Source organism: Anolis sagrei, chromosome 6 (genome assembly GCF_037176765.1).
Source record: "Anolis sagrei isolate rAnoSag1 chromosome 6, rAnoSag1.mat, whole genome shotgun sequence".
In the NCBI taxonomy this organism is placed as follows: Eukaryota; Metazoa; Chordata; class Lepidosauria; order Squamata; family Dactyloidae; genus Anolis; species Anolis sagrei.
This window is the reverse complement of record NC_090026.1, coordinates 6,723,611-6,735,746: the sequence shown is the minus strand read 5'-3', so window position 1 is coordinate 6,735,746 and position 12,136 is coordinate 6,723,611. Positions and strand designations below refer to the sequence as shown.

The following is a 12,136-nucleotide window of genomic DNA, read 5'->3' as shown; positions in this document are numbered from 1 at the left end:
CACTGGGAACTCAAACAATTATGGATCTGGACCAAACATGGCACAAATACTCAATATGCCCAAAAGTGAACACTGGTGGAGTTTAGGGAAAATAGATCTTGACATTTGGGAGTTGTAGTTGCTGGGATTTATAGTTCACCTACAATCACAGCAGAAGGAGGACTTTTGGCAGGAGGATTTGCCATCCCACCAATGATAGAATTTATTTATTTATTTATTTATTTATTTAGAAGATTTATATACCGGCCTTCTCCACCTCGATGAGGGACTCAGGTCGGTTTACAGAGCATAACAAATACAATCATATAAAACAACAATTACAGATCAATACATATTAAAATAGTACAACTTAGTACAATAAAAACATCATCATTACATCATTACAATATGCCAAATCGTCACTCCAGTCGTAGTCAAAAACAAATTCATAGTCACAGTTCATCATGGGTCATCACAGGGAAGGTTCTAGGTTCAGTCTTCGAATGCCACCCTCCAGAGCCATGTTTTTAGCGATTTCCTGAATGTCAGGAGGGAGGGGGCAGATCTAACCTCTGGTGGGAGGGAGTTCCAAAGCCGGGGAGCCACCACAGAGAAGGCCCTGTCCCTCGTCCCCACCAACCTCGATTGTGAAGGTGGTGGGACCGAGAGCAGGGCCCCCCCAGAAGATCTTAGTAGCCTTGATGGTTCATAGGGGAGAATCCGTTCGGACAGAATTGGGCCAAACTTCCCACACAGAACCCCCATGACCAACAGAAAATATTGTGTCTTCCAATGGTCTTTGGCAACCCCTCTGAAACCCCCTCATGAACCCCCCAGGGGTCCCAACTCCAGGTTGAGAAATCCTGATCTAGTAGATAAGGAACCTTTGCCTGTAACATGACAACACCAAGCATGGGCCTCATCCAATTTTCTTTCCCTCACATCACTGCCCACCCAGTCCTCTCCCTTTCCCAGTCTTCCAACCACAGTAAGAATGGCCAGCGGGGCTGATATGTCTGCACCTTGTAGACATCATGGGAACCGATGATGGCATCGAAGAGGGTATAGAGGTCATTGAGAAGGTCGACCACCTCAATGGGTTCACTCATGGCTGAGATGGTGGTAAAGCCCACAATGTCACTGAAGTACAAGGTCACCTCTTCAAAATACTCTGGCTCCACAGGCGCTCCTGTCTTCAGGGCCTCTGCCACAGAGCTGAAGGAATAGCAACAAGTAGAAATATCAGTCCAGTTTTTCCTTAGGTCTGCAATAAACAAGATGGCTCAGACACACCAGCAGGTGAATGACTGAAGCTTCTATAGTTATGCTATCATGCAGCTTTCCATGCCTCAGAAGAAGCTCCCAAATGCACAGCAACACAAATGTCCCAAACTTCACATTTTGGTGGAACGTTTCAACTAGCTAATGTTCATTTTTAACAATCATTTGAAAAGTAAGCCATAACCAATTTCTCTTGTTGGTAACATTGAGGCCATTGAATTATCTCAAACCATTAATTGTATAAATGTCTGTGTTTTAGATGGATTAGGGATCAGTTGGTTTTCCCTGTAATAGGCAGTTAGAGCACCTAGAGCTTCGGAGAGCTTCTTTTCAACCACCTCAAAGCTCCCTGCTTGAGTGGTAATGGCACAATCATCAGCATAGATGAAACTCTCTGTCCCTTCTGGCAGTGGCTGGTCATTTGTGTAGATGTTGAACATGGATGGAGCGAGCACGCTCCCCTGCTGCTGAGTACGCATGCCCAGTGTAGAACACATCTCACCACACTAAAACAGTAGATGTGGCTCTTAATGAGACATGCTGCATTATCACGGGGTGTCTGTGCTCTACACCACTGGAGAAATTACACTGCTTAGCCGGTATTGCACCACCTGACATCCACCGGGAAGTAGCAGCCAATAGTGAAAGGACCAAGGTAGAGACATCTCCAGCTCATCCCCTGTTTGGGTATCAGCCAGCATGTCAACGACTTAAATCAAGACATAGTTTTATAAGATCTACAGAGACACTCGCTGGAACACCTCAGCAAGCGAGAGTCCAAAAGTGGCAGGCCCAACCCAGCACCTCAATCCGTGGGTGATACCAGATGAGAGACTCCCCCCTGGGCACACAGAAAACTGGGCAACTTGGAAGGCGCTGAACAGACTGCGCTCTGGCACCACGAGATGCAGAGCCAACCTTAAGAAATGGGGCTACAAAGTGGAATCCACGACATGCGAGTGTGGAGAAGAGCAAACCACTGACCACCTGCTGCAATGCACCCTGAGCCCTGCCACATGCACCATGGAGGACCTTCTTGCGGCAACACCAGAGGCACTCCAAGTGGCCAGATACTGGTCAAAGGACATTTAACCAACTACCAAGTTTGCAAAATCTGTGGGGTTTTTTAAAAAAAATCTGTTTGTTTGTTTTGTTCTGTTAGAAATGTAATACAATGGTATGGTTGCTGATGACACGATAAATAAATAAATAAATTGTATAAATCAATAACCTCCTCCACTACCCAGCTTCCTGTAAAGCTCCTAAACCTGAAGCTGTCAACTCTGGCAGATCCAAGGGCCACTTTTCTCCCCAAGATTTTTCAGGATCCTCATAGACTTCCAAAAATATTGATGGGGTGGGAAGAGAGAAGCTAAAACTGGAAGTGGCCACGAGTCTACTTGTGGTTTAGGAACATAAGTATTGTTTATGTTGAACAGTGCAGGGGAGGGGACTGCAACTTATTTTAAGAAGTGAAAAAGAAACTGGCACTAATCCTGAAAAGTTGCTTTTTGCAGACAAAGAATGTAAGATTTTGAGAAACTCACAAGGAAAAAAGAGTCACTGGCTGCGCTTTTATCCCCCTCTTAAAAAATTATCTCTCTCCTAAAGATAATCTTCCTTTCTCCTCCTCTTATCCAATGTCAAGAGGAATTAGTCATTGGAGAGGAAGAAAGAACAGCAGAAGAAATGGGCCCAGCTAGCAAGTCCCCTTAATGACTTTAGCACAGCAGACTCAAAGTCATGTTAGCACAGACAATGCTTTCTCCTCTCTCACCCCTCCATTTGATTTTTCACAAGGTGAATCACTCCCTTTCCAGATATACACACATACATAAAATGAAGGGTATTGCTGCCAAAACTTCCTTTGCTCAGTTCAGGTGAAGCCAACAACAATACCGATTAGAATCACAGAATCCTAGAGTTGGAAGAGACCTCATGGGCCATCCAATCCAACCCCATTCTGCCAGGAAACAGGAAAATAGCATTCAAATCACTCCCAACAGACGGCCTTCCAGCCTCTGTTTAAAAGCCTCCAAAGAAGGATCCTCCACCACACTCTAGGGCAGAGAGTTCCACTGATGAACAGCTCTCACAGTCAGGAAGTTCTTCCTAATGTTCAGAAGTTCTTCCTAATGTTTCTTGTAGTTTGAAGCCATTGTTCCGCATCCTAGTCTCCAGAGCAGCAGTAAACAAGCTTGCTCCCTCCTCCCTATGACTTCCTCTCACATATTTATACATGGCTATCATGTCTCTGGTTTAGTAACCGTGCAATCAAAGAGTGAGAAGAAACCCAAAGTGAATGCCCACCCAGTACATCTGCCTAAGACCAGGAAAGGAAACTCATAATTGAGGAATGAAAGCTCCCCAGGTGGACCTCCCTTGCTCCTTCCCAAGACTCACGGGGGCAGCATCTGCGTTAGCAGCTTGTCCGTCTTCTGCTTCTCCACCTCCAACTCTTCCGTTCGCTCCCGGATCAAATCCTCCAAATTGCTGGAGTATTGCTCTAACATGCGTAGCATGGAGTCAATGATGTTTGTCTTCCGACCTTTATTGATGTTCTTAAACTTTGGAGGAAGAATAGAAGGAATATTAGTGGTAAGCCTTTCTCCCCTGCCAGATGCTGGTGCTCCCATGTAGACAGACTGTAAACCAACTCACCTGATCAAATATTTGGTTGATGTTGGGCCTTTTTTCAGGCTGCTCGCTCCAACACTGTTTCATCAGTTGAATGCATTCCATTGGAGCTTGGTCTACGGAAACGGAAGGCCGGCAAAGTGGCGGCGGCTTCTCCACTTTAGTGATGATCTCTATTTGAATAAGAGGACAGTGTATAACTTTTGTTGCAAACCAGTTCCTTTCCATCCAATTCTGTGTTGTTCATGCTGCCTTTACTTATTTATTTATTTACCATATTTATATAGCTCCCAGCATCCCCTCCTCCCCTAGGGGATGCTGGGAGCTGTAATTTCCGCACATGTGCTGTATCATCATTTAGCTTTTTGGGGTTTTTAAGTCCTTTCTGCTATTTTTTGGGTGGGGTTTGTGAGTGATGGTCACTCGTTGGTCTGTTAGGGGTGTAGTAATGTCCAAATTTCATGTCAATTTGTCCAGTGGTTTGTGAGTTATGTTAATCCCACAAATGGCTTCTCTGTGTAGAACATCCACAAGCATGTGGACAATTTCAACAGAAAGGAGGAAACCATGAAGATGAACAAAATCTGGCTACCAGTATTAAAAAACTCAAAAATTACAAAAGCAAAACAACAGAGAGTAAACAATCAGGCACATCAATTCACTCTCAACAAGAGATTCCCCCCAGGCGCTTCCAGGCCATTGAATGCAAATCAAGGTGATCAGCTCAAACATTACCCTGGTCATTCCACAGATATATAAACCCATTTTTCCTACTTCCAACAGACCTCACTCCCTCTGAGGATGCTTGCCATAGATGCAGGCGAAACGTCAGGAGAAAAATTGCCTCCAGAACATGGCCATATAGCCCGGGAAAAACCTACAACAAACCAGTGATCCCGGCCATGAAAGCCTTCGACAATACAGCCAATAGACTGTTAAGAAAGCTTTAAAGTATCTGTTCGTCTTCATCAATAAAGAACTTTGTTGGACTTACTTTAAGCCTTTACAGAATTTTGTTTTGGGGAGGTCCAAGGGCCTTTAATCTGAGGCAGCCCTGGCGTCCCGTTGGGCACACAGAATTTATGTCCTGTCTACAGTCTGATGCACAGGCCCAGCGTGCGACAGCACAATATGTAAGCTCTTGCCTAAAGGCAGGGGTGACTAATCATGGAATAGCCACACAACAAAAATCAGAGCTGCACTAACTTTCCCATGCTTTCAAGGTCATCAGCAAGATGATCCTCACCCCCATAAAGATGCAACTATCTCAACAGGCCAAAATATGTGGTATTATTCTTGGTGAAAGAGCAAAATGTGATACTCGGGACACTTCTGAAGACACTGTGCATTTGTTTCCTCCAATATTTTAGAATAGGCTGGGTGAACTGTTTATTGAATGCATGTTCTCACTGGCATAGCTGCTAATGTTGTTGCTGTATATTGTCCTGGGATTTCTTTTGACATTTTCTGTACCACCCTGACATGGTTCAGTAAGAGGAAGCAGAAGAATATTTCATTTATATAAGCTACACGCCACACCAGTCAAAAAGAGTCTTGTTTCCTGAAGATTGCAACAATCCACCCAGATGAACTGAACCCTACCCATCTTTCATTATGCCACTCAATTCAAATCCAGACAGTTAATTCCTTCCCCATCAAAGTAATCCCAAATAAAACCCATGTTTTCAAGGTATAAGCACAGGATTTGTGTGCTATTGAGGATGTGTTGTTTATCCTTTTGTGTGTTTTTAATTTTGATTTTAAAGTGTTTTATGAAGTGATTTTAAGTGTTCTTAAATTTGGATTATTATTTTCTTTTTGTTTACTATCTTTGGAAGCCACCATGGGTATCACTCAAAGGGAAAGGCAACAGATAAAGTCATTAAAATAATAAATACATTGTAATATTATTTGGGTCTTAACCCAATGTAGTGGCCTATGGACAATCTGCATTCAAGATATGTTTTTGACATTGTTTCTAAATGCCTAAATGTATATGTTCTTATTCTGACATTTCTACAATTCCTGGTGCTGGTCATTGACCATAAATAAATGTATATATGTATGTGTATGTATGTATGTGTATGTATATATGGAAGAAGCAAAGACCAGCATCGAAGCAATGGTCCTCTGCCATCAACTCCGCTGGACCGGCCACGTTGTCTGGATGCCCGACCACCGTCTCCCAAAGCAGCTGCTCTACTCTGAACTCAAGAACGGAAAACAGAATATTGGTGGGCAGGAAAAGAGATTGAAAGATGGACTCAAAGCCAACATTAAAAACTCTAGCATAGACACTGAGAACTGGGAAGCCCTGGCTCTTGAATGCTCCAGCTGGAGGTCAGCTGTGACCAGCAGTGCTGCAGAATTTGAAGAGGCATGAATGGAGGGTGAAAGAGAGAAACGTGCCAAGAGTAAGGCGCATCAAGCCAACCCTGACCGAGACCGCCTCCCACCTGGAAACCAATGCCCTCACTGCAGGAGAAGATGCAGGTCAAGAATAGGGCTCCACAGCCACCTATGAACCCACCCCTAGGACACCGAACTTGGAGGACCATCATCCTCAGACTACGAGGGATCGCCTAAGTAAGTAAGTAATCTATGTATATGTATATGTGTGCATGCATGCATGTGTGTGTGTGTGTGTGTGTGTGTGTGTGTACACCACAATCTTGTTCTCTGAAAGCACCCCTTGGGTGAAGCATGAATTTGTCCAGTTAGCCTTGAATGGTCTCCCATGGTAAACACCAGATGTCACCATGTGAAATGGTCAGCATGGAAGTCTGATGTATTAATACTATTTCCTGGGGACAGAGATCTTTGTTTACTTGTCTTTGCATGAAAGAATCAAGAATGTCAAGTGTGCAACTAGAACCAAACATGCATTGTTTTTTGAGCAAAATTGTTTTGAACCTGGACATATTGTTCAAACAGATTTGGGAGCGGGAGGCTGACTTCAAAATATCCCAGCAATTGAACACTTTTGCAATTGATTGTCTCAATACTCTTTCTCAAAAGCTATGACAAACATTGTGAATATCCTTTAAGTCTCTGCCATGTTGTACAGGGTACATCAGAGTTATAAATGTGACAGAGAAGAATGTTTGATAACAGGACTCCAGAGTTTCAATCTGCCAGATGTTGAGGCATGGCTGAGAAAGATTTTCTATGTAAAGCTGCTACCAGCTAGTATAGGCAGCACTGGTTCACATTAAACCAGTGGTTCCCAGCCTGTGGTCCATAGACCACCAATGGTCCAAAAGAGCAAAAATATGGTCCGCAGCCTCACCATTATTTCACTGTTGTCTCGAAACCACATGGCAATGGGAACGACTGGTCTCGCAAAACCCTCTTCTAATGCTGAGACAATGGGGATGTCGGGAGGAGAGAGGCTGACTACCCACAAAAGATTACTACTACCACATCAGCTGTAGATTATTAAATCTGGTTTTCTGTAGGCCAGTGTTTCTCAACCTTCCTAATGCCGCAACCCCTTAATACAGTTCCTCTTGTTGTGGTGACCCTAACCAAACATTATTTACGTTGCTACTTCATAGCTGTAATTTTGCTACTGTTATGAATTGCAATGTTAATATCCGATATGCAGGATGTATTTTCATTCACTGCACCAAATTTAGCACAAATACCCGATACGCCCAAATTTGAATGCTGGTGGGGTTGGGGAGGGGACTGATTTTGTCATTTGGGTGTTGTAGTTGCTGGGATTTATAGTTCACCTACAATCAAAGAGCATTCTGAACTCCACCAACAATGGAACTGAACCAAACTTGGTACACATAACTCCCATGGCCAACAGAAAATACTGGGAGGGTTTGGTGAGTATTGACCTTGAGTTTTGGAGTTGTAGTTCACCTTCATCCAGAGAGCACTGTGGACTCAAACCACGATGGATCAGGAGAAAACTTGGCACGAATACTCAATATGCCAAAATACAAACACTGGTGTAGTTTGGGAGAAATAGACCTTTACATTTGGGAGCTGTCATTGTTGGGATCTATAGTTCACCTACAATCAAAGAGCATTGTGAACCCCACCAACGATAGAATTGGGCCAAACCTCCCACACAGAACTCCCATGACCAACAGAAAATACTGTGTGTTCTGATAGTCTTTGGTGACCCCTCTGATACCCCCTCACAACCCCTCCAGGGGTCCCGACCCCCAAGTTTGCGAAACACTGTTGTAGGCAAACAGATGGTAACTACTGTTCTGTATCAGAAACTAGAGCGGATGTGGTCTATCCAATGCAATTTTCTGAATCAGCAACTGAATCTAAAGTTGACCCTTTTGGTACTAATGTTGGGGAGTGGTCCCTGGTCAAAGTGGTCCTTGGTCAAGTGGTCTCTGATCTAGCGGTCCCTGGTAAAAAAAAAAAGGTTGGAAACCACTGATCTAGTATTTCTACATAATTCAATGTTCTAATTAATGTGAAAGGAGTCATGAAGAGTACATAGATAGAAATCCTATATATGGAAGATGACATGTACTGCTGCCACCTGATTCTTTTCTGCGTTCTCCATACCTTCAGGACTCATATCTAGCATGCAGTAGGGAGGCGCACGGCATATGACTTCCTGCATGATTATGGAGATACTGTAGACATCTCCTTTGAAGGTGCCTTTTCGGTCCAGCGATGGATCTCGCAACAGTTCTGGTGCTGTCCAGAACCTGTCTGGAAGGGGAATTGAAAAAGCAAGAGAACAGTCAGCTTCTTCCTTTCCTTCCGTTCCCTTCCCAAATTCACCCTTCACAGCATTACATGGCCCTATATATGCTTCGTGTTCTCCAATCTATGCCCGTTCTCCTTATCTCCCTATATGGTCACATCAGTCTTCCCCTCTGGAACAGTTTCCCATTCAGTTCCAAGTGCAGGAGTCAACTAGACCATGCCCAATTTCTATTCTTACTCACCCATTACCAATATGACATCTGCATCCTTGGGGTTGCTATTCCAAGGCTCCCATCCCCAAGACTTGAAATTGCAGACAATAGCAAACCCTGTTTATTGATTGTAGTAGTGATAGAATCATAAGAGCCCCTGGTGGTGCACTGGGTTAAACTGCTGAGCTGCTGAACTTGCTGACCAAAAGGCCGGGGAGCAGGGTAAGCTCCCATTGTTAGCCCAAGCTTCTGCCAACCAACAGTTTGAAAACATGCAAATGGAAGTACATCAATAGGTAACACTCAGGTGGGAAGATAATGTCGTACAGTGAGTTAAACCGCTGAGCTGTGAACTTGCTGACTGAAAGGTCAGGGAGCAAGGTAAGCTCCCATTGTTAGCCCAAGCTTCTGCCAACCAACAATTCGAAAACATGCAAATGGAAGTAGATAAATAGGTAAGATAATGTCACTCCATGTAGTCATGCTGGCCACATGATCTTGGAGGTGTCTACGGACAACGCCGGCTCTTCGGCTTAGAAATGGAGATGAGCACCAACCCCCAGAGTCAGATACGACTAGACTCAATGTCAAGGGGAAACCTTTACATTTACCAGAATCATTGTATAGTGCTGGAAGACCTAGCGAAGCCCACAAACATTGGGGATTACTTTTTTTTAGTGTCGGTATATGAAACTGAATATTGAGTCCTGGATAAGGGCACTCGATATCGGGTTTTTTTCAAAAACCTGGCTGCATTGAAAACAAAATGAGTTGTTTACTTAAGTTCTGTATTGTTCCAACAGCCCTTTGCTGACAATGTATTTCCAATGATAAAACCATTGTGAATTATACGTGGCAATCAGGAAGATTTTAAATATTTAGATTCAAGTGGCAACTACACATTGATCATGCACAGCTTTGTTGTTGCTGTTGTTGTTGTTGTTGTTGTTGTTGTGTCAGGAGCCATTTGAGAAACTGCAAGTCGCTTCTGGTGTGAGAGAATTGGCCATCTGCAAGGACGTTGCCCAAGGGATGCCTGGATGATTTGATGTTTTTATCATCCTTGTGGGAGGCTTCTCTCATGTCCCCGCATGAGGAGCTGGAGCTGATAGAGGGAGCTCATCCGCCTCTCCCCGGATTCAAACCTGTGACCTGCGGTCTTCAGTCCTGCCGGCACAGGTGTTTAACCCACTGCACCATTGGGGGCTCCATCTAAAATCTGGCTTCTTTAATACCCCCTCCCATCTGTGTCACTCAAGAAATATGGAGATATAGTCAAAGATACAGTCTCTTATATTGTTTGCTTGAGAAGTTAAAATTGTATGGCTCTCCAGATGTGGCTGAATTGTAAATTCCAGGCTTTCATCTGCATTGCTTCCTGATGGAATGCCACACAATTCTCATCTCTTGTATGCATCCTGTTTAGCTTTTTGGCTACTTCTGGCCAGATTTGGTCTAGGGCTTGCTTGTGGCTAATCTGCATTGCATGACCTTGCTTTTGGACAGAAGAAGCACCACCCAATCAGAAAATATGTTGCACTGCCTAACTTTTCCATCAGGAAGCATTTTTGATACCTTCTTTTCTACCGCACCCTGTGATATGCCCCACGCATTTTGTCAGCACATGTTCTTCTCATTTCCTGATGTTGCTGCTAACCTTCGGCTTTCATTGCGGCCCGTGGTATCTTCTGGGCCTCCAGCAACTCATTGTAGCCATGATCCGTGACTTTGAGGACAAAGCGGCCGTCCACCACACAGTTCCGAGACTTCAGCCTCCCATGTGGAAAGTCATGATGGTGTAGGTATTTCATCCCCTAGATATAATAATCATAATCATAATCATAATTTATTTGTATTCAGCCCCCTCTCACAAAAGGAGCAACTTAGAACAAAAATACAATATACATAGTAATAGTTGTAGGTTTTTTCGGGCTATCTGGCCATGGTCTAGAGGCATTCTCTCCTGATGTTTCGCCTGCATCTATGGCAAGCATCCTCAGAGGTATGCTTGCCATAGATGCAGGCAAAATGTCAGGAGAGAATGCCTCTAGACCATGGCCATATAGCCCGAAAAAAATCTACAACAACCCAGTGATTCCGGCCATGAAAGCCTTCGACAATACATAGTAATAATCAACAACCAAAGCAACAGAAATCAACAAATTTTAGCGCAAAGACTAAAGCAACCATAAACATATTAAATTATAATGTCAAAACATCATAATAAGTAAAAAATTTATGTGCTGGAATAAAACGTATTATACACAAGAGGCAAAAACCAGCGCCAATTAATAACCAATTAAAATCCAGTTGGTATTGGAATCAATTTAAAAACTCCACCACTTAAGTTATAGTCAAGTATTGTCAAAGGCCTGCTTCCACCTCCATGTTTTAGTTGTTTTCTGGAAGTCATTAGAGTGGGGGGCCAATCTGATATCTTTGGGAAGAGCATTCCAAAGCCGGGGGGCCACAACTGAGAAGGCCCTTTACCTCATCCCCACCAGCCTTACCTTTGAGGGTGGTGGGACCATAAGAAGGGCTTCTCTGGTGGACTTTAAGTAGGTTCATGGGGGAGACATGGTCACACAAATAGGCTGGACCCAAAGCATTTAGGGCTTTAAGAAGGAAAGACGGGAGTCTGTTTATGATGGACACACTTCTCCTGCTCAGATTACCAGGTCAGCCACCTCTCATTGCATGAGACTTCAGGGCCAAAATATGAGAGGAAGGGGGTGATGTCACGGAGTAAAGGCAAGCAAAAGTTGGACAAGGGTTATCTGATGGTGCCAATGGACATGAGGGGGATTCTCCAAACTGGGTGGAATTCAAAATAACTGTATTTCAAGACTAAGTGAGCACAACAGCAGAAGAGATGATGCTAGGGAATCTCTAAACTAAGTGGGAAAGAGGATGCTGAAAAAACAATCCATATGCTGATCCAGTGGCATTCTAACATGTCTTCTGTTGTGTTCTCTTCTGGGGTGTTTTGTTTCTTTCCCAGCTCTCATGCCAGCCTGACTTTCCTGGGATCTGTATATGCAATGATGAACCCCTTCTTCCCCCACCACACCCGCACCTTCTGGCATCCGCCGGGAAGTAGCAGCCAATAGTGAAAGGACCAAGACAGTGACATCTCCAGCCCATCCCTTGTTTGGGTATCAGCCAGCACGCCAACAACTTAAATCAAGAAATCATTTTCTTAGATCTACAGAGACACTCGCTGGAACACCTCAGCAAGCGAGAGTCCAAAAGTGGCAGGCTCAAACCCAGAACCCCAAACAATGGCTGATACCAAAGGAGAGACTCCCCTTGGGCACACAGAAGACTGGGCGACTTGG

The 12,136-nt window shown here is 44.0% G+C and overlaps 1 protein-coding gene across 1 annotated transcript in view; it reads right to left on the bottom strand.

The window, feature by feature from the left end:
- GUCY2D (guanylate cyclase 2D, retinal) overlaps positions 1-12,136 on the bottom strand; it is a 105,082-nt gene that overhangs the window by 8,264 nt on the left and 84,682 nt on the right. Inside the window, exons 11-15 of the mRNA XM_060779926.2 lie at positions 10,456-10,612; positions 8,440-8,589; positions 3,922-4,070; positions 3,664-3,827; positions 1,002-1,194 (exon numbers count right to left, since the gene is read on the bottom strand). Of these exons, the coding sequence (XP_060635909.2) occupies positions 1,002-1,194; positions 3,664-3,827; positions 3,922-4,070; positions 8,440-8,589; positions 10,456-10,612 (813 nt within the window). The remainder of the gene's footprint in view (positions 1-1,001; positions 1,195-3,663; positions 3,828-3,921; positions 4,071-8,439; positions 8,590-10,455; positions 10,613-12,136) is intronic.